The following is a 22,513-nucleotide window of genomic DNA, read 5'->3' as shown; positions in this document are numbered from 1 at the left end:
CCCTCCAAAGCAGCCATTTTCTCCAGGAGAAGCTGATCTCTGTCATCTGGAGATAAGTCATAATTCCAGGAGACCTCCAGGCCCTACCTGGAGATTAGCAAGCAACCCTAGGTCAGAGAGGCCTTTGCCAAATCAATGTCATATGGAGAGGGAAATGCCAGGGGTTTCATAGCATTTTGGGAGTGAATCATATGAAAAGATATTTGGGGAAGTAGCAGATGGAATCACAAACAACCTGTTGTGCTTATGGGCCATTCACTGACTTCTACCAGGGGTCATGGATGGTTGGGTCGGAGGGGGGACTTTACCTCCCATAAGGCTGTGTAAAAATGGGATTGGCCACCAGAGGTCGACATGACTTCCAGGTGGAAACACACAGACACACACATCAAAAATACCCCCCCCCCCAAAAAAAAGGTGTGTTCAGAAAATGGCATCTGTAACACAAACTTAAATGAACACCAAACAGTAAGACTTTTTGAAAACTTTGTTATTAATATTCTGACTACTGATATGGCTGGCATGCTGTAACAACAGATCTATGTGGTGGGGACAAACTAAAACTCATAGAATCACAGAGTTGGAAGAGGCCATCCAGGCCATCTAGTCCAACCCTCTGCTCAATGCAGGATCAGCCTAGAGCATCCCTGATAAGTGCTCATCCAACCTGTGCTTCAAGACTGCTAGTGAGGTAGTGTGAGAACACACATGCATGAAACCCTGCTAATTGGAATGTACTGTTTATGTGACCATTAATCCCATGAACAGGCTCAAACTGCTCATGAGCAGCCAAAAAATGAAAAATCAGCACCCTGTTCTTGACTGGTGAACAGGCAGTGAGCCCAACTGGTGGGTGCTTGAGCATCCCTGGTTCAAACTCTGCCAGGAAGCTTATTCTGTCCACCTAGCCTGCCTGACAGGGCAGTTATAAGGATAATCCAGAGGAGGGGGGAACCCTGTGGGTGGTACTAAATCCCTAAATGGAATTAAACTATAATAGATAGACATTTGTAACCATCCTTTCTGCCTGGCTAGCTCGCAGAAGCACATGCTGCTTTCCCATCTCAGCCAAGGGGTGGAACTTCCAGAAGGTGTTGCTGCTTGACTGGCTATGTAAACTCCGTCTCATCTAATCAAAATCCCATTGATTTCTAATTTGCGGCATGGAACAGCTGTGCAAAGAAGCCAGATCGCTCTTCATGTTTGTCAGCCACAAGAGGCTGCAGCCCTGCTGCGCACAAAAATAAAGTGACACCCATTGCATTTCATCTGTGTTGGAATTACAAGGCAGATTGTCCCAAATCTCTGGGGCTTTGTTTGGTGGTTCAGCTTTTTGCAGCCCTTGATGGGACAGGGGGAGCTGGCAGCTTGCTACTGTTCAGACAGGGTCTCTCTCTGTGCAGTTTTGCTTTCCACCATTTGACAGTACCGTAAAAACAAACCAAAACAAAAAGCTGGGATCCATCCAAAAGTTAATCGTGTCTTCTATCAATTTTAAAAGACTATCATCAATGACTATCTTGCTTTGCACAGTAATACAAGCAAATAACAAAGGAGAAGTCCAATGAGCTTGCCATTTTTCAAGCAAGCAAGAGGATGAGCGAGACAGGAAGAAAGAAGGAAATCAAAGTAATAGTCAGTACAGAATGGGAGAGGATTGCTAATCCAACTTCTCTATCTTTGCCGAGCCCCAAATCCTCCTTTAAGACACAGAGAGGCCCCATGGGCTAAATGTTTCATTGAAGCTGTCCCCTTCCATCTCTCTGTACCCTGTCGCAGTGTCATTTTTTGTAAAATCTCAAAATGAAAAACAAAAGACACATAAGCTTTTCAAAACCTATCTATATACGACATAAGGATTTAGTGCTGCAGGATGTGAATAGTTTGTTTCGAAAACAGCTGGGAGGAAAATACTGGGCTCTATCCAACCACCCATGAATGGAAGGCAAATAATTTTTCCTCAGGTTCCTTTCTGTTCCTACAGAGCCTTCTCTGCATAAAGCTGACAATATCATTCCTGGGGTTGGGGGATCTGTGTGGAAGAACAGCCACAAGGATTGGCAGGCTGGAAGGAGAGGATGCAATGAACTCCTTTTCCAGTGGAGCAGCACTTACAACAACAACAACAACAACAACAAATTTTATTTGTATCCCGCCCTCCCCGCCGGAGCAGGCTCAGGGCGGCTAACAACATGGCTCAGAGCCAGATTATACAGGTGAATAAAACTACATCAAACATCAAACATTTAATTAAAATCTGGTTAGGCTTTAAATTTAAGTTAATTTTTTAAAAGTGCTAGTGCTACATTTACTTTTTCTGATGGCGGTTTCCTTCGTAATTTCCATTTCGATCAGGGAAAGCCAGTCTGAAGAGGAAGGTCTTGCAGGCCCTGCGGAACTGTTCTAGGTCCCGCAGGGCCCGCATTTCCTCTGGAAGTTGGTTCCATAGGCTCGGGGCTACAGAGGAGAAGGCCCGGTTACGGGTGCTTTGCAGCTTCACCTCTCTCGGTCCGGGGACAGTCAGCAGGTTTTTCCCGGCTGACCTCAGTGCTCTCTGGGGTTCATATGAGGAGAGACGGTCCCTAAGGTAGACAGGTCCTCGACCATATAGGGCTTTAAAGGTAATGACCAGCACTTTGTAACGAACCCGGTATGTAACTGGCAGCCAGTGCAGTTCGCGCAGCCCAGGCTGTATGTGCTCCCATTTAGGGAGTCCCAGCAACAGTCTAGCCGCTGCGTTCTGCACCAGTTGCAGCTTCCGGGTTCGGCACAGAGGCAGCCCCATGTAGAGGGCATTACAGTAATCCAGTCTCGAGGTGACCGTTGCATGAAGCACCATTGCCAGATCTTGGCGCTCTAGGAAGGGAGCCAACTGCTTTGCCCGCCTTAGATGGAAAAAGGCTGACTTGGCAGTGGCTGCAATCTGGGCCTCCATTGATAATGCAGGCTCCAGTAAAACTCCCAGGCTCTTAACTCGGTGCGCCGCTTTCAACGGCGCCCCGTCGAAGACCGGGAGAAGTATTTCCCCTCCCCGAGCGCCCCGACCCAGACAAAGGACTTCTGTCTTCGCTGGATTCAGTTTCAGCCCGCTCTTCCTCAACCAGGTTGCCAAATCCTGCAGGGCCCGGTCTAAATTCTCTGGGACGCAGTCAGGCCGGCCGTCCATTAGCAGATAGAGTTGGGTGTCATCTGCGTATTGATGGCACCCAAGTCCGTGTCTCCTGGCAATCTGGGCAAGGGGGCGCATGTAGATGTTAAATAACATCGGTGAGAGAACTGCCCCCTGAGGCACTCCGCAATCCAGTGTGCGCCTCTGGGACAGCTCGCCCCCAATTGCCACCCTTTGTCCCCGATCCTCGAGGAAGGAGGCAAGCCATTGTAAGGCAGACCCCCTCACCCCTACATCGGCGAGGCGGCGGGTCAGTAGCCGATGGTCGACCGTGTCGAACGCAGCCGACAGGTCCAACAACATCAGCACCGCCACACCGCCCCGATCCAGGTGCCGTTGGAGATCATCTACCAGGGCGACCAGTACTGTCTCCGTCCCGTAACCCGGGCGAAAGCCGGACTGGCAAGGGTCTAGGATGGAAGCGTCATCCAGAAAGCTCTGCAACTGCGACGCCACTGCCCTCTCTATAATTTTACCTAAAAATGGTAAATTAGAGACCGGTCGGTAGTTTGCCAATTCGACCGGATCCGCTGTACTTTTTTTCAAGAGGGGACGGACCAGAGCCTCTTTTAGAGATGATGGAAAGCGCCCCTCTGTGAGGGATCTATTTATGATGTCCCGTAAAGGACATTCAAGCTCCCTCAGGCAGGACTTAATTAGCCAGGAGGGGCATGGGTCCAAATCGCAAGTTGTAGGGCGTGCAGAGGAGAGAATTCCGTCAACTTCCTCCAGGCTGAGCGGGCTGAAGTGATCCAGGATTAAATCCGAAGACAGGCACGGGGCCTCGGGCTCACATACTGTATCCAAGGTGATGGGCAGGTCCTGGCGGAGCGACGTGATTTTGTCTGCAAAAAATTTCGCAAAAGCCTCACAGCCGATTTCCAATTCTCTAACGTTTGGTCTGCCTTGGGGCAGTGTGGTTAACTGTCCAATTATTTTAAACAATTGTGCTGGGCGCGAATTTGCAGACGCAATCTTGGCCGCGAAATACTTCTTCTTCGCGGCCTTGACTGCCACCTCATAAGACCTCATAAACGTTCTATAGGATGTTCTCGCCGCTTCGTCACGAGTGCGCCGCCACTGCCTCTCTAGTCGTCGGAGTCCTTGTTTCAACCGGCGTAGCTCCAAGGTATACCAAGGAGCCAGCTTTGAACGAGGGCGCAGAGGACGTCGAGGTGCGATCTCGTTGATTGCCCCGGATAGCCGATCTTGCCAGGCATCGACCAGGGCATCAAGGGAATCGCCAGGGGGCCAAGGATCCCGAAGAGCCATTTGGAACCGTTCCGGGTCCATCAAGCTCCGCGGGCGAGCCAAAATAGGCTCTCCGCCCTTACAGGGTTGTGGTGGCGTCTCCACACGAGCCTTGAGGGCTAAGTGATCCGACCATGGTATCGTCTCTGTTGCGATTTCGTTCACTTGAATCCCGGTCGCAAAGATCAGATCTAATGTGTGCCCAGCCTGATGCGTGGGAGTCGTAACAAATTGGGAGAGTCCCAGTGTCGCCATGGAAGACACTAGGTCCATCGCCTGAGTGGAGGCCGGGTCATCGGCATGGACATTGAAGTCGCCCAGGACCAGAAGCCCTGGGTACTCCAGCGCCCAACCGGACACCGCCTCCATCAGGGATGGTAAGGCGCTGGCCGGTGCGTTAGGCGGACGGTACACCAGCCAGATCGCCAACCTCTCCCCGACATCCCACGCCAGGCCAACACACTCAATACCGTCGATCTTTGGGGCCGGGAGAGCCCGGAAGGAGTAACCCTCCCGTATGAGTACCGCCACCCCGCCCCCCCGCCCGCTAATCCGGGACTGGTGAAAGACCGAGTAACCTGGGGGGGGGGGTTTCATCCCTTGACCTCCATCACTCCAGTTCCTCCAGTCCACATGGCTGTCTCTTAACACTGGCTCCCCTACCCTGGGATGATTGTCACAGGTGTTAGAAGGCACTGCCTGAACAGAGAGGAATGCAGGGAAATGCCATGTTTCAAGCATGAAATGGTTGGATGCAATCTTGGGTTGCCATCCTCCAGGTAGTGCCTGGAGATCTCCCACTATTACACTTGATCTCTGGATGACAAAAATCAGTTCCCCTGGAGAAAATGGCTGATTTGAAGGGTGGACTCTATGACATTATATCATGCTGAGGTCCTGCCCCTCCTCAAATCCCATCCTCCCCAGCCTCTACCCCCCAAAATCTCCAGGTATTTCCCAACCCAGAGCTGGCAACCTTAAACAGGCCAATATTGGGGAGGGGGGGATGACATTGCAATCAATGGGCTGGGTCCCAAGCCGCAGAGCCATTCTACTAACAGTAATACTTTCCCTCAAAATTTGGAGGCCGCTCCTTATAAGAGCCTGTTGCATTAGGGAAAGGCTGCTTGCACCCGGTAATTTGCCACATGCAGTACTGATTTTGCAAAGAAGATCCTTCCTCTATTTGGTAGGGTTGACACCTCAAACTGGGGAAGCCTGCAAAAAAACCCACAAAAAGTCACAGCGATGTCTTTCAGACTCTTGAGCTGAGCCAGTGAGACATCCTTGACTGCAGCTGAACTATTAGCCAAGGTTATTGATCTGCCTCTGTGGGGGAGAGGAGGAGCAGAGCTGATGTTGATTAAATGGGCAGGTCATACAACAGCACAAGAAGAACAAATCCAGCTACTGAAATTGATGACCTGGTCAATGGACTATTGAACAAGCCCTGTGCTTTGAAATGAGTCCTCCTAGTCTATACCTATGTGAACATTTGCAATCATTACCACCAGGGCCTTGGAAGCAAGGGGCTGTGGTTCAGTGGCAGAGCACTGTATGCCAAAGGGTCCAATTTCAATCCCTGGCATTTCCAGTTTAAAGGATCAGGGTGGTATGAAAGACCTCTGCCTGAGGTGCTGAGCTGCTGCCGATCTGAGCAGACAATACTGACACAAGAAGTTGACTCAATGTAAGACAGCTTTATGTGTCCAAAAAGTCTGAACATTCAAACAGTTCTGTTTATCAATACTGATGCTGTGTGTCTTGAGCCCTCAGGCAACTGCCTTCACTGAGAGCCAGTGTGGCGTAGTGGCTAGGACTAGGAGCAACAGACTGTAATCCAGTAAAACTGGGTTTGAGTCCCCTCTCCTCCTCTACATACAGCCTGCTGGGTGACCTTGGGTGAGTCACAGTTCACTCAGAACTCTCTCAGCCTCATCTGCCTTACAAGGTTCTTATTGTGGGGAAGGGAAAGGAAGAAGACTGTAGACTGCTTTGAAGCCCCTTAGGGTAGAGAAAAGTGGAGTATAAAACCAACTCTTTTTTTTTAACTTTTAATAATTTTGTTGTAAAACTCATTAAAAAGAAAAAATAATCACAGGTCAGACACCCAAGACAGAAACAAATTATAAGCATCTGGATACATCTATACACAAAAACTACATTATATATTAAAAAATAATATATCCTAGAAAATATTACAATTATTAAGCAAACAAGAACAAATTGTGTTGTAAGTATCTAGGTATATATTTTTTCAATGCCATAGTTTGCCATTCAAAGTCTAAAATAGGAAACCATGTATCAAAAATATTCACTAAACCTGAATGGGACTCCATTTGGACTAAGGAATCAGCTATTTTATCCACTGTGCAAAACCCCCAAACCTTAGCATGCCATTGATCTATAGAAGGAACCATGTTAGATTTCCAGTTAGTAGCAATCAAAAGTTTGGCAGCCATTAATAAAGTCATCATAAGCTCTTGCCTAATCTTAGGGACAGACTTAACTCTCCATAAGTTTAGAAGAATTAAACCCTGTTCTAATGGAACTGCATATCCTGTTAGCATTTTGATCTCTCTTAAAATATCTTGCCAAAATTTATAAATATATTTACATGTCCGTCAACAACCCTGTTCTCCACAATCCTTCCAACTGGAAGTTGTTTTCTTTACTTTCATGTGAGATAGTTGAACAGAAGTCAGGTATCATCTTGTGAGAACCTTCTATGCTAAAAGCTGAATATTTAAAACTTCTGAATGCAACATCGAAGAGGCAAAACCAACTCTTCTTCTTAATCGCCCTTCCCTTAAAGAGGGGGCCTATGAAGCCCTTGCCTTCTCTTCACTTTTGTCCTATGCCTGCGCGCAGGGAGCAGGGCTTTTTTGGTAGAAAAAAACCAGCAGGAACTCATTTGCATATTCGGCCGCACCCCTGGCATCACCATTGTTACACATAGGGCTTTTTACAGAAAAAAAACCCAGCAGTAACTTATTTGCATATTAAACCACACCTTCTGACACCAAGCCAGCCGTAACTGCATTCTTGTGCGTTCCTGCTTTTAAAAAAGCCCTGGCAGGGAGAATGTCTCACCCTATGTTATTGACTCCTCCTAGAGTCAATGTAGTGAAGTAGTTAGAATATTGAACTAGGATCTGGGAGAATTGGGTCCGTCTCCCGAGACTGTCATGGAAGCTTGCTGGGTACCTTGAGTCAGTCACAGGTATAATGAAGTAAATGAATGGTAAATGAATAACTGTGCAGCCCTGGCCTAGATGCTTTGGACTAGCCTGTTCTTGTCAGATCATGGAAGCGAAGCAGGATTGGCATTGGCCAGGATTTGGAGACCAGCAGGGAATTCCAGGGTTGTTACAGAGGGGCAAGCAACGGCAAACCATATCTGAGCGTCTCTGGCCTTGCAAATCCTGTAGGGTTGCTATAACTCAGCTATGATTTCATGGCGCTTTCCACCACCCTCAAATAATTGTGCACTCCTGGTGCTGAATACCCATAAAATTAGAAGTGGTAGAAAAAGGCAAACAGAAAATAAATTCTGACGACTTGTCCAGTGACAGTGAGGTGGAGAGAGAGAGAGAGAGAATGTCTTTTCTAAAAAGTGTAACAAGTGCAGCTGGAAGACAATCCAGGCTGCTGAGGATGTATTATTCATGGCACAGGTGGTGGAATGAAAATCCACAAACATGAGCCGTTCATTTTTAATTGGCTACATGTCACACTAGACATCTAACAAGCTGGTTGAACACTGTCATCCAGATAGGTACTCAGTGGAGAGGTATGGAACCCATGAGAGAACTTACCCTATTATTATTAGAAACCTTTTGAAGTGCCTGTGAGTTCTTGCTGCTATTCTGCCTCTGCAGGCTCCTCCCAAGATATCTCTTTTAAGCACACCTGACTCCCCTCCATCCTGAGGAATTCCAAAAAGTTTCTCTGTTGTTTATTCCTTTTTGGCCAGCTTCTCAAAGTTCAGACAGATGTTCTGCCTGAGCTCGGCTTTCCAAATTTGTCTCAGATTTGCAATACTGAGTCTACAGTGAGAGATCCCTCTGTGTTGACTGATGGCTGCACAAGGTTCCATTGCAGGTTTGAGTTCTCACATGGCCCAATTACTATAGTAAAAATAATAGGATGGGTACAATATTTATTTACTTCACTTTTACCCCACTTTTCTACTCAATGGGAACCCCAAGTGGCTGACAGCTCTTCCATTTTATCTATGCCACAACCCTGGAAGGAAAGGCATTTCAGACTGGGACCATCTGTCTGCTCTGCCATTGAACATGGCACCTCCATCCATTACATTTCCTCCAGTGTTCAAGGCAGGACCATATCTAGGATTTTTTTTCCGAGGGGAAGCACCAGGGGATGCTAATTTAATTAAACAAAAGAAGAGGGGGGGTCGGGGGGTAAGGAGGGAGTATGTCTGGCAGATTTGGGAGGGAGTGCCATGCCCATGGCCCCTGCCTAGTTACAGCCCTTCAAGGCACTATACATGGCCCCATTTTTATCCCCCAAACAACCCTATGAGGTAGGTCAAAGTTAAGCGCTCGCCCCCATTTAAGGGGCCTCAGGATTTATAGCACCAAAGAGGCACCTAGGTCAGCAGGGTGAGCAATGCCCTTGGGAGCTTCCCCCTGAACCCCCTTCTCCTTCTTGCTGACCATGCCTTACTTAGGGTAGACTCAAGAACATGGCGCCTCACCAAGAGCAGAAACTGGACACCTCACATCATTCAAATTAAATGGCCCACATTTAGCAAGCATTCAGACATGTGATCCCAGAAGCTGTATCTTTTTTTCTTCCTGCTTGAATCTGCCATTGCAAGTCAGCTCCCTGGAATTTTACAGAGATGAGAAACTGACTTAAGGTTGAGTACTACTATAGAGTCAGGGTAGTGGTTAGAGCATCAGAGTAGGATCAGGGGTGTGTGTGTGTGTGTGGGCCTGTTTGAATCCCAGTCTGCCACATAAGCTTGCCGGGTGACTGTGGGCCAGTCACAGGCACACTCACAAGCTAACCAACTTCACAGGGCTGTTGGGAGGATAAAATGGAAAAGGGGAGAATTGTGTATGTTGCCCTGAGGTCCTGGTCTGGAAGGAAGGGTAAGATACAAATCCCATAGAGAGAGACCACAATGTGTGCATTAAATCGCTGGTCCTGTAGGGTCCCTCCCTCACATCTTACACTGCAGCAGCCTCTTCTCTATCTTTCGGCCAAATGGGCATCCAGGAACCAGTTTACAGAGACAGTAGCAGTGACCCCTCCCCCCCCCCGAAACTCTGACTTGAGAACCTGCCATCAGGTGCAAAGGCTGTGTCCCCAGGCTGACATGGAGCGCAAGAAGAGGCTTTAATGAGGGATGCTGCTCTTCCTGCTGACTCCTGCTTTCAGGCAAGGGCCGAAAGGCTTCTGACACAGTGTCCAAATATTGATGCTGCTGTCGGAAGCAGAGTGTCATTATCTTTAATTGCCGATAAAGGCAGGCTGCAGGGGAGAGAATGTCACCGAAGCAGGGAGCGTTCATATCTTGCAAACGAATGGTTTCTAGTAGGATTGATGTGATGCGACATGATGTGATGTGACTGATAATCCCCCCATCTCATAAAGGACTTCAGCTGTCAAATGTGCGCTCATAGAGATGTGCACCAGAGAAGGCCGCATCTCAACATAAGTGTTAAGCCTCAGGCCTCGTTCCCCCGTGCAGGAGAATGAAGTGGACAGATCCTGAAAAGGTGGAAGGGATTGCACCCCTCGAGAATGTGGATGCTGGATTCTTCCTGTAAACATTCCTTTCTGTGTAAAAACCTTCATGCAAATAAAAATGGACACAACCCAGGGGAAAGGATCAGCCCTTTGCAATCCTGTTGGCTTTCTAGCTAAACATAGGGCTACCAACCTCCAGGTGATGGCTGGAGATCACCTGAGATTACAAGTAATCTTCAGGCAACAGATATCTGCTCACCTGGAGAAAATGGTGGCTTTAGAATGTGGACTTTATGGTGTTATCCCCTCTGTAAACTCCACCTGATTTAGGCCCAGCCTCTACCCCCCAAATCTCCAGATATTTCCCAACCCCAGTCTGGAAACCCTAGCAGGGAGATTGGTTTTGTTTTTGTTTTTTAATAGTGTAGAGCCTCCACCTGTGGACTGGCTTGAACTAGGCTGAAATCAAGGATTTGCAGCTCCAGGGCCAAAGGGAGGGGCAGAGGTGGGCACCCTGAGCCAAGTGTGACTACATATTTTAGTTTAATATACACAACTGAGCTGAAATAACACACAGTACACAGCATTTTCAGAAAAGTGGAATAAAATTGGCCACAACTTTTATTTGTTACAGCTGTAAAAAGCCTTGGCACAGCATGGGGTAAGGCTGCTGTCCATCGACTGCACTTCCTGCCAGTCAATGATCAGCTGGCAGACTTGGGGTGGCAGGTTTTGGATCCCACTAGGGCGGAAGGCCAGAGGTGGTCTCCCCTGCCACCTGAGCATGAGGGTGATCCCTAGACATGCCCCCGGGCTGGGCACCTCAGCTGCCCCTCACGCCAAGATCCCTTATTGGGCTCCCCACACTCAGGAAATGAGCATGCAGGCTGCTTTTCCTGAGAATGGATACTGCCAACTTGTGACGAGAAGGAACATATGAAACATAACTGAACATAACCTTAAAAACACTTAAATAAAGAGCTGGGCGGGTGGGCCAAGTGACCAGGCGTCCAAAGAGGGAAGGCAGTAGCAGCTCGGCACCCTAAATAATTGCAGGTGCCCCCACTCTCTGCCCTCCCCCAAAGAGACCCCATAGGTCTGGGAGGGGCTGGATGGGCACCCAGCTTCCCGTGCTGGGCCCCTGGCCTGCCCCCTCCACTTCCCCTGTAGAGAAGCAGCAATGGCTGCCCTCCCTCTTCACCCCTTCTGCGGCGCTGCAAACAACGGCCCAGGTAAGTCCGGATCCTGGCTTGTATCTCCCTGGCCGTAAACTGTTCAGTAAATGGTGATGGTTTTTAAAAGAGATAAAAGTGGTTTAGAGAAAGGCTTCATTTTGCTGATGTGGGTGTATTTCTTCTGTCCTGTGGACAAATCTAATCAGACTCTGTTTAAAAAAAAAGATAAGAAACTTCCAAAACCTGTTGCCCAGAGGCAGAAAGGGGAGTGAGAATACATCCTACAAGCTGGGAGGCTACTTTCAAGCCACTTTCCCCTCTCTGAAAACAGCATTTTGTGCTTCTAGCTTAATAAAAGCTGTTCGCTGTCTGCCTCACTTATTATTATAAGTAATAATAGTTATCTGGCTGTTCTAAGGATTACTATGCTGAAGTATGTCAAATGCCATCTGCATGCTAAATATTATACTTCCCTCTGCCTTAGTTTTCCTGCAGCATTTCTCCTCTGCATACCTGAAGCTGCGTGCCAGTACCACTTATTCTGAATAGCAGCTGCTCTTCAAGGGCTCCAGTCCCCAAAAGGTCTTTTCTTGTGCCTTTGACTGAAAAAGCAGAGCCTGGCACCTGGAACCTTTTGCATGCGAAGGAATTGTTATACCTCACAGCTATCAGTTCTCCCTGGCTGACTTAGACTGCCTCTTCTAATGCAGTCCATCTCTCTGGGAATTACTACATGTCACCTCAACAGACTCACCACCAGGGGTTTTTTTGTAGAAAAAGCCCAGTAGGAACTCATTTGAATATTTGGCCATACCCAATATCGCCATTGTTTCACCCCCTGACACCAAGTCAGCCAGAACTGCGTTCCTGTGCATTCCTGCTCAAAAAAAAGCCCTGCATGTCACACACAAACACAGGCAGCTGAACACCAAGCAGCACTTTAAAAAAAATGACTTGCTTCAGAAGAGGTGAATTTAAAGGAGGGAAGCAGTGGGAGATGGGAATGCTGAACCTTTTCACATTTGCTGGGTTTTTTTTTTATTCTCATCACCCTTCCCAAGTGGCTTTTTGATCCTTGCCAGTAGTTTCTCACAGAGACCTGGAGTGGAGAAAGAATGGGAAGGCAGGGTTTGTGATATTTGATCCCCCTTACCTCTTCTTCAGTCTAAGTTTCCCTCTTCCAAAATTGCCTAAAAATGATAATGGCACTGGGGGCTTAGTTACATACAAAACCCCAAACATTTTTTTTTTTGCTCCTCTGTTATGATCACTTCTCCCTTTCCCCTGCTATGGCTTCTGCATCATATTGAAAAGTTTCTAGTTCCTAATAGTTAAAGTTGCCCATCTCTTTCTCAGTGACTTTTCCCCCAAAGGGAGATTTTCTCCGTTATTGCCTCCTGAGACCAAAATACTTTCTCCCACAAGATCTTGAGAGTTCTAAAAGTTACCTTCATTAGGTGGCATGAGATCCACCTTTCCTGAGGTCCTAAAGGCAACTTTTCCTCTTTGCTTTCCAGACTCATTGGGACGTTCCGGATGGTCTTGCAGAAGGTGGTGGAAGAAGGACAGCTGGAGGTGATGGACACGCTAATAGATGACAACAACTCAGTCATTCGGGTAAATGTATTTCAGGAAGCAGGTGGATGGTTCTTAAACAGAGCTGATTTTCCTGGGCAATTGAACTATTCTCCCACCTAGGCTAGAGAAGGATAACACAACTGTGGGCAGGCAGTTGCATGCTGGCTCATCTTGTGTGTTAAACATGTCTACTCCCTGGAGTCAGGCTGCCTGTGCAGAGAACTGGACCCTTGGCTAGGTTGTAGGGTTGTCAGATTCAACTCAGGAAACACCTGGGGAATTTAAGGGTGAAGCCTTAGACTCTCCCATTCCCTAAAATAAATAAATAAAAATACAGCAGTGCAGTTCTCCTAAATATAGTCTTCATTTGCTTGTCCTCTTTTTTCTTGCCTTCAAAGGATTCCCCAGCAGCTGCATTTCCACTAAATGAAAGTGTAGTTTGTCATACCCCCACAAATCCCTTGTCAGTCTTTGGTAATATTTCCAAATGTGGCTTTATTGAGGAACACATATATGCACACTCACAAAGCAGCCAAAATAAACAATGAATTCTTTCCCAAACACAGTGGTCATGCCCACACTTTTGTGATCTCACTGATGCAATGGTATGAATCACTTTACTTATGGGAGTTGTTGAACTTAACAATCTGCTTTATTACAACCAACTTCTTCAGACTAACACACAAAAAGAGAGAAATCTAGAGGGGAGGAGTTTTCCTCCATCCCATAATCAGGTTCTAGTTAACTCTTTTTATCCATTGTACTATACACACAGTTGAAACAAATGCAAAACAAACAGAGGGACTATGCTCTCTTCCTCTCTCACACACTCACCAGGAAGAGCTAAATGGCTCTGCCTGTTCACGCCCCCCCCCCCCTGCAACTTTTGTCCTCTGGAGATTTAAAGGCACACACACATTCTCAAACACAAACAATTTGCAAGCTTCTTCTGAAATATCCTGACAGGATTTAAAGGCACATTATGGATGTTGGGGCAATGAGAAGGAGCCTACAAAGTCTGGGGGTCCCCTGCCTGGACCTGGGGACTGGTAAACCTATTTTGCCAGTTACCTGCTAAGGCCAAGAGTTCTCCAACAATTACAACTAATCTCCAGATAACCATGATCATTTCCCCTGAGGGAAATGGATGCCTTGATGGGTGGAATCTATGGTATTATAATCTGCTAAGGAGCCTCCTCTTCCCAGGCTCCACCCCAAATCTCCAGGAATTTTGCAACATAGAGCTAGCAACTCTACCCTTGGCCCAAGGGCTGGCTGAAATTTGGGAGCTGGAGACACAAAACTTGTACCTAGTGGACTGGTTGATCCAGGAAGGCAGGCCTCATCTTAAGCCAATTATGAGGTATTTGGATCCATTGCACTGCTGGCAGTGCTGGAGTCTCTGATGCTCTGCTGTGCTCTGGCCAAATTCCTGTGAGGAACTCTTACTCTCAGAGAACTGTTCTAGATTAGGGTTGCCAACTCTGGGGTGTGAAATATGTGGAGGGGTGGAGCCCGGGGAGGGTGAAGTTTGGGGAGGAGTGGGACCTCAATGAGGCATAATGAATTCATCTTCCAAAATGGCCATTTAGTCCAGGTGAACTGATTTCTGTCACCTGAAATTCAGTTGTAATCTCAGGAGATCTCCAGCCACCATCTGGAGGTTGGCAGCCCTAACTAGGCATGAAGTTCACTTTTTTTCAGACCTGGATGGGTATTTAATTAAAACCATTTCCAGCAATCAAGGCCTGTAAACGGAAGCATCCACAGTAGTTCAAAGGACCTGCCATTCTCTTTATGTAGAATAGCCTGAACCACAGAGATGAGAGGCCAAGTCCGCAACAGGTTCCTCACCCTTACAAGTGTTTCTTTCTCACCACGAGAAATTTAGTTATAATAATGACCCCTGTGGGCTTGTTTCACAACAGAGGATTTTAGCAAATGACCACCACTTGTGTGATCTGGCAGCTGTTCACACACATTAGTAAAGCAAATGCTTGCATAAAGCCAACATATTGTCACTCCCCTATGCAGTAACCATGGCAACCACCCAAAGAAAGGAAAGCAAGTTAACAGAATTCTGCTCTGCTTTTCTGGTTTCTTTAATCCGAGCCATGAGAAGGGAATGTTAACGGAAGTTGGAGTGAGGAGAGATTTTGTCAAGTATATGAACAGAGGGAGAGCCCTGTTGGCGTTAGACCCCCAAATAGGGTTGCCGAGACTGGTTTGAGAAATTCTAGGAGATTTGGCATAGGGCATGCAGAAGGTGAGATTTGGGGTGGGGAGGGACCTCAGAAGAGTATAATGCCATAGATACCACATCCAAAACAGCCATTTTCTCCAGGGGAAGTGACCTCTGTAGTCTGGAGATCTGTAGTCTGATCTTTGTCATCTGCCGATCAGTTGTGATTCCTGGAGACCTTAAGGCATCACCTGGGGACTGGCAACCCTAACCCCAAAAGGCCATCAAGGCCAGTTGCCAACCAGGTGGCAGAGGCCTAAAAACTGCCATACTCCTCTGCTGATTTCCAGATGAAGTGTGAGAGCCACTGAAGTGTCGTGGTTAAGTTCAGGGCTTTTTTTTTTTTTTTTTTTAGCAGGAACACACAGGAACTCAGTTCCATCTGGTTTGGTTCATGGGGTGTGGCCTAATATACAAATGAGTTCCTGCTGGACTTTTTCTGTTTTAAAAGCCCTGATTTGGGTAATGGGCAGGGATCTTGGCATAATCGGGTTCAAATCCTTACTTTACTGTGAAGCTCTCTGGGGAACGCTGGGTCTCTCTCAGCCTAACCTACCTCACCGGGTTAATCCCGATGTGGTTTGGCTAATAAAATCTGATTCCCCTCAGCACTTGAGTGGGGAATGAACTTGAGTCCCCCCCCCCCCTTAGACTGAATAGGGTCACAGGATTTTTATCTCACTATGGCTACTAATTTTCTGCCACCAGATGTTTTCCCTTTGCTCTGAACAAGCTGATTACAATTGTCACCACACCTTTGCATCCTGAATTCCTTCTTTGCAACACCTCTTCCACCTTCTGACTATGATATAAGGACTCAGGGTTCTCCATTTTACTTGTATCTGATGAAGGGAGCTTTGACTTTCAAAAGCTCAAACTCCCCCCCCCCAAAAAAAATCTCATTCTCTAAGGTGCTACTGGACTTGAATCTAGCTGCCCCAGCACTGTTATTAACCTTTAAAAAAAGGTGGAGAAGAGGGCAGTCCATCTATTGTTTTTTTATGCTTTAGAGGCTAATAACAACCTATAAGAATGAAATGATCAGCAAAAACACCAAAGGGGGGAAAAAAGAGAATTTCACCTCACCCCCTCCCGCATGCAGTCCTAATCTAAATCAAGCCCTCATATAGCATCTATTAACATTTTTGAAAAGCTCGGGGAATATGTTTACAGATTCCTCAACCTAATGTTATCATAGATCGCCTTGTGTCTCTCATCTGGTTTGTCCCCAAGTATATTCTGATCTTCTAGGGAAAGTTTAGGCTGACCTGGAAGTTGGGTGTTTGTTGGCTGGAGAACAGAAGGATGAAATGACTGGGGTTCCATCTGTGTGTCATCTGAGGCTATGTTGCCCCTTAAGGTGTGATAGGTAATAAAAGGAATGGCATTAATAAACATGCTCTGGGTTTTGTTTGTTTTTCAGACCAGCGTCTCCATCGAGATTAGGTACCAGGCCATGGACGGCACAGTCGGTGCTTGGAACGATGAGGAATTCTTGGAGAATCCCAATGCACGTTCAGAGGGTGACCCCTATGAGACGGACATCCTGCTTCCCAGTCACCGGCAGTCTCCCAGCAAGGCCAGTGCTGCAGAGAGAGCTCTCCGGAGGTAACCATTCTGAAGGACTCTGTATCTTCCTTTACTGCCCTTTTCTACTTGCATCACTATAACTATGTTGGGTGTTTTTCCAGAAATTAGCCAGCTAGCTCATTTGCTCTCCTCTGCTTTTAAGTGACATCAAGTTGTAGCTGACTTATGGCAATCCCTCAAGGGGTTTTTGAGGCAAGAAATATACAAAGATGGTTTGCCATAGTCTGCCTCTGTGTAGCACCCTTAGGCTTCTCTGGTGGTCTCCCATCCAAGTACTAACCAGGGCCAACCCTGCTTAACTTCCAATAACTGATGAGATCAGACAAGCCTGGGCCATCCAGGTCAGATAAGACCCAGAAAGGGCTGACTAAAAACACAGGAAGGAAATCAGATCACAGTTTTGCTCATGCACAGGGTACTGTTGCTCTAAATTATGTCAGAACTTGGATGTTGGCCGACTGGTAAGATAGAGAAGTGCTATGATCCTGCTGGGCATTAGTCCTTTGAGGGACACTTAGCAGCCATTTGGAAGCATGGGGATCCCTGCTCTTCCATAACTAAAGCCCAGGGTGCATGTTCTACTGGGAAGGGAAGAGAGATAGGGGCACAACTACCCATCCTTGTTAGACAAACTGCAGAGTAAATCCACAGCCAACTCCTATTGTAGAGAGAGTTGAGGACCACATACTTCATTGAAGTTGCTTAGCAACTAACTGTAAGCAGCACTTATCCCCCCTCTCCTGGGTTCCTCCAGGTATAGGTGATCACTAATGTTCTTGTTAAGAACCAGAGGAGAAGGCTTTAAGTTAATTTTAGGACCTGCACAAGACTTGTCTGACTCCACACAATTCTGAACATGGCAGAAATGTTGCACACTTAGGTGGAAGTTAGGTTGTTAGGTATATCTAATTTGTTTGTTTGCCAGGAATCCTAGAGCTGGAAAGGGGTTTACAGGAAGTCCAGTTCAACCTCCTGTTCAGTGCAGGAAATCCAGAGTTTGAGCATTCCTGACAGATGGCTGTCCCGTCTCTTAGCGATTCCTCAGTAGCAGTTGCTCCACCCTCGGGCTTCTGTTTTCTCTGGCTCAAGTGACTGATTCCCCACCAGGTGCTGCACAGCTGCATTTTGACCCACAGTTCTCTCCAATTTCCCCTGTGTCTTCCTGATCTCTAAAAAACCCCAAGATCACATCAAAAGACCTGAAAATGTCTGATAAGAGGGAGCCCATCCACCTCCCCCAGGTAACTGATTCCAATTTCAAACTGCTGTTTGCATGAGGAAGATTTTCCAATATTTGTGTGAGAAGTACTCATCTGTTTACTTAAGCCCAAGTCTTGCACCCTGGAGTAGCAGAGAACAAGTCTTTGACCTCTTCCATTTGTCAGCCATCCAGGTATTTGAAGAGTTATTACTCTTCTTGATGTTTTCTTCTCTAGGCCAAACATCAGTTCCTTCAACTGCTCCTCATAGGAATTGTTTTCCTGATTCCAACCATTTTTGTTCAGGGGGTGGATGGCAGTCATGTTAGACAGATGCAGTAAAATAAAGCAAAAGCCCAGAGGCAGCTTAAAGATTAACATATTTATTTAAGAATTAGTGTTAGAAGTGCGTCAAAGCTCACTTCTTCAGATCCATTGGAGTAAGCTCTGACTCATTTAATTAATTAATTTAACCCTGCTGTATCCTGCAAGTGGGATAGTTTACCTTTCTTAAAGCGAGGTGCCCAGAACTGAACATGGTGGATGATATCCTATCTTTGAACATTTCAGACAAGTATAAGGAAAATTCTTCTCTTCATTGCATCTGATGAAGTGAGAGGCAACTGACTCAGGAAAGCTTTTGCTGGAATAAATGTTGTTAGTCTTGAGCGTGTCCACTGGACTTCTGTTTTAGCATCCTCTCTTCACAGCCATCCAGGCACTTCCTTCTATAAATTGGAAGGAGGCTCCTTTGGCTGGAGGAAGGCTTCACACTTTGCTTAGTGGAGTGGCAAGCTACAGAACAGTATCCCAGATGAGATCTGGCTGTGCTGAACAGAGTGGATCATGGGCTGTGTGGGCCATAAGTTCTGGGTTCTGCCTCAGTCACATCAGCCCTGTTGGTCAGAAAACTGCACAGGGTGGATTTTGACTTATAGATTTGACATATTTATTATTGCATCCTGGAGTTCACAGTTGGGAGGTTTCTCTGTATATTTGGACTGCAGAGTAAGTAAGAAACAAATCACAGCATTCCTTATCGTGGAGTGATGACCCTCCTGGAGACCTGGAAAAGCTGCAGTAAAGGGCCAATTTACTGAATGAAACTGGCCCGCAGTCTCTTAATTGGAGACATAGATCAGATCCCTCAATCGATATCTTACAATTCCTGCAGCTAGGCAAGAGCGCTGCACTAAGCTTAAATGGGGATCATGTACCTGTTCGATCAGGTCTCAGTGTCCCTTGTAGATGCTGGCAAGGCTACTGTATCATTCCACTTGAGCTCCACATTGTAAAGAAGTAGGGGGTAGAGGAACATTGTGCGGGGTGTGTGTGTGTGTCAGATTCCAGCTCTGTTCTTTGTTTGGCTACACAGAGATCCATAGTAGTAAACACCACTGAGTCTACTTCTGCAGGAACTGCCAGGGTAACTGCCATGTGTTGGCAGAGTAATCACAGTAAAGGTGCACAACCTGATTAAAGTGTAGATCAGGGGTCCTCAAACTTTTTAAATAGGGGGCCAGTTCACTGTCCCTCAGACTGTTGGAGGGCCGGGCTGCCGTTACTGTACAAGGCCGCGGGCCGTCAGTTCTCCATCTTCTGCATCTCTCTCCCTTCCCCACACCACACACCCCAGCCTGGGAACTCACCTCACCTCGGTATCACCTCACACTCTGTCTCCACCACCTCAGCCCAGTGCCGGAAGTGTGCGTTGCTAACGCGAGTTTAGGTCGAACGTCACTTCCGGTCTGATTTTGCCATAACCCGGCGGGCCGCATAAACGTCCTTAGCGGGCCGCATCTGGCCCTTGGGCCGTAGGTTGAGGACCCCTGGTGTAGATAAAGCTTTATTCAGGAATCAGTTAAAGCATGATAATGAAGATGAGAGACAGAGACAAGATCCTAAATATGGGGAGAGGGGGAGAGACCCATTACCCACTAGGCTTGTTCTGGCATTGGAGCTCTTTCCCCCCCGAAGTTTCCATCTGATGTTGCATAAGTTGCTATGGGGCTGTGACCATCCTACCTCTTTCCCACGGCATACACAACAAGAAGAAGCCATGAGGTAAATGCCCACAAAAAATCTCAAAGGTTCATGGCTGCAGTTTACTGGCAACAAATTTATAATCAATTTAAAGAGTATAATTGTGGAAAATTTCAAAAAAATGCAGTGTAAACATTAAAACAATTTCATATGTGTTGTGTTCATCCAAATTTCACTTTGACCTGATAAACTCCCAGAGCAACTGGGAGACAACAAATGAGCAGTTCAAAATGCACTTAAATCCACTGCAATCATTCCATTGATTCAGAGGCAGAAACCAGTGCCATTCTTCAGAGACTGTCAGTGGCAAAGAAGCTGAACCCCAATTACATAAATTGATCACAGGGCTGTAAGCTGGAGCCAGCCGTTTCATGCGGAGGCTTTTTCAGATGCTCACACTGGGGTTATACAAATCTTCATATATTCATACTCAATTCAAAAACATTTCAAGTCAAAGGTGCTGGCTCCTCCAAGGACGTCCAGAAAGAATGCCCAGCTGAAAGCTGCTAAGGGGCTGCGACTCACCCTGCCTCTTTCCCAGGGCAAGCAGAAACCAGTTTTCAGAGGATGTTGCTTGTCATGGGAAAGAGGTGAGGTAAGTCACAGCCCCATGGCAGCTTGCGTGAAATCAGACAGAAGTGTCAGGGGGAAAAGAGCTCCAATGCCAGAACAAGCCTAGTGGGGAATTGGTCAGAGAGAGAGAATTTCAGAGAAGAAGCAGGATATTGCCCAAAAAGTCGTAATCCAGAGACAGACAAGAAATGACACTTAATAGGCGAGAAGGTGCTGACCTCATTCTCCGGTCTAACTGCCCTTTTGCTGCCCCTTGCAGGGTCAAATTCTCTTATTCTTTGTTCACCAGATATCCTCTATTCCAACACAAGGACTATTTTTATGCTATTAGTGAGCTGCCCTGGGTTTTCCACCCCATTGTTTTTGCCAGGAAAGGGGCTATCTTATATTGCTCAAGTCACCCAACTTGTAAAATGTGCAGATCTTCCTAGACCTTTCTTCTTTATACTTTCTCCATTAAAAACTAAACCTGTCACAAAGCAATGCTTGAAAGCCAATTTAAAAACTTGTCAAAAAGGATGTATGGTGGAGTTTGAAGTATATAAAATGGCAGTGTTTGAAATTGTGGTTATATGTTTCAGATTGTTCAGTTAAACATTTTGACATTTATATCCTGTCTTTCTGCCACTCTTGGTGGCATACATAGAATTTCAAGATCTCCCAATCAGGCACTGATGTGCTTATTTTCAGCAAAATGGCCACATCATACTCCCTCTGCCCTGGGATAGCTGTGGAATTTACTCAGAGAGAATTCATTAAATAAGTGACAGGGCTAGTTCTGCAATGAGGAGAGGTGAGTTGGTGGGGCATTTTAACAATATGACAGCCTCTGCCACTGCTTCACCCTTGCCACCACTCCATCCATCTCACATTCCTTCCCTCCTTGTTCCTCAGATGCCTTTAGCCACAATGAACCCAGATGCCCAACAGGACTTTGCAATCTCCCATGTGATTTGAGAATTCAGGATGTCCTACTGGGCATGCATAGCCACTGTGTGTTTAAAGATGTCTTGGGATTGAAGAGGAGCATTATCAGTTTAGGCTGCAGAATAGTGGGAAGGGAGGGGATGGTGGCAGCAGCAATGGATGTAGGATGCCAGGTCTGCGTTGGAAAATACCTGGAGACTTTGAGGGTGGAGCTGGGAAAGGGTGGGTTTGGGGAGGTGAGGAGCCTCAGGAGGGGTGGAATTCTTGCAGGAGATCCTTTGCATATTAGGCCACACACCCCTAATGTAGCCAATCCTCCAAGAGCTTACAAAAAAGAGTCCTGCAAGCTCTTGGAGGATTGGCTACATCAGGGGTGTGTGGCCTAATATGCAAAGGAGCTCCTGCTAGAATGCCACCCCTGGGCCTCAGTATGGTACAATGCCATAGAGTCCACCCTTCAAAGCTGCCATTTTCTCCAGGGAAGCTGATCTCTGCCAGCTGGAAATCAGTTGTAAAAGTGGAAGATCTCCAGGCCCCACCTGGAGGTTGGCAATCCTAAATGGAGAGTGGCTGGGGGCAGTGGACTCAGGAGGCATTCCTTGTTGAACGGCTATGATATGATGTATGCAGGACCTTGGGAGATGACGAAATCTGAAGCACAGTCTCGAGGCCAGTAGATCTGGCACAAGATTCAAGAGTTATTTTACTATTGTTGCATTTCTTGAGTACATTTGTGTCTCCTGCTCCAAATTCTGCTCTGGAGGTATAAGTCTGAAATGTCCATCGATAACAGTTGCTGGTTAAAACAACATGGACTACTTTTGCATATGATGCCCTCTAGTGGCCTGTTGATGTGCTAAAAAGGTCTAACAAAAGTCGTGTTTCCTTTTGCATTTGCAGAGTTAGGACAAATGCAAGGAGAGGGGGATTTGAAGGGCTGAATCTGGATACAGGAGGAGAAATTATTTAAGCCTTCTCACCTGCAAGAGTTCCCTTTCTGCTCCTGGTCACTTTCCCTAGCTGGGCTAACTCCAGTCTAGCA

At 46.8% G+C, this 22,513-nt stretch overlaps 1 protein-coding gene across 1 annotated transcript in view; it reads left to right on the top strand.

Moving 5' to 3' along the window:
• Positions 1-22,513, top strand: part of OTOF (otoferlin) — a 199,353-nt gene that overhangs the window by 74,929 nt on the left and 101,911 nt on the right. Inside the window, exons 4-5 of the mRNA XM_060250592.1 lie at positions 12,837-12,936; positions 16,563-16,747. Of these exons, the coding sequence (XP_060106575.1) occupies positions 12,837-12,936; positions 16,563-16,747 (285 nt within the window). The remainder of the gene's footprint in view (positions 1-12,836; positions 12,937-16,562; positions 16,748-22,513) is intronic.

The sequence above is a fragment of the Heteronotia binoei genome, chromosome 1 (genome assembly GCF_032191835.1).
Source record: "Heteronotia binoei isolate CCM8104 ecotype False Entrance Well chromosome 1, APGP_CSIRO_Hbin_v1, whole genome shotgun sequence".
Lineage (NCBI taxonomy): Eukaryota > Metazoa > Chordata > Lepidosauria > Squamata > Gekkonidae > Heteronotia > Heteronotia binoei.
The sequence above is the reverse complement of the archived record's forward strand: the minus strand, read 5'-3'. Positions and strand labels throughout refer to the sequence as shown.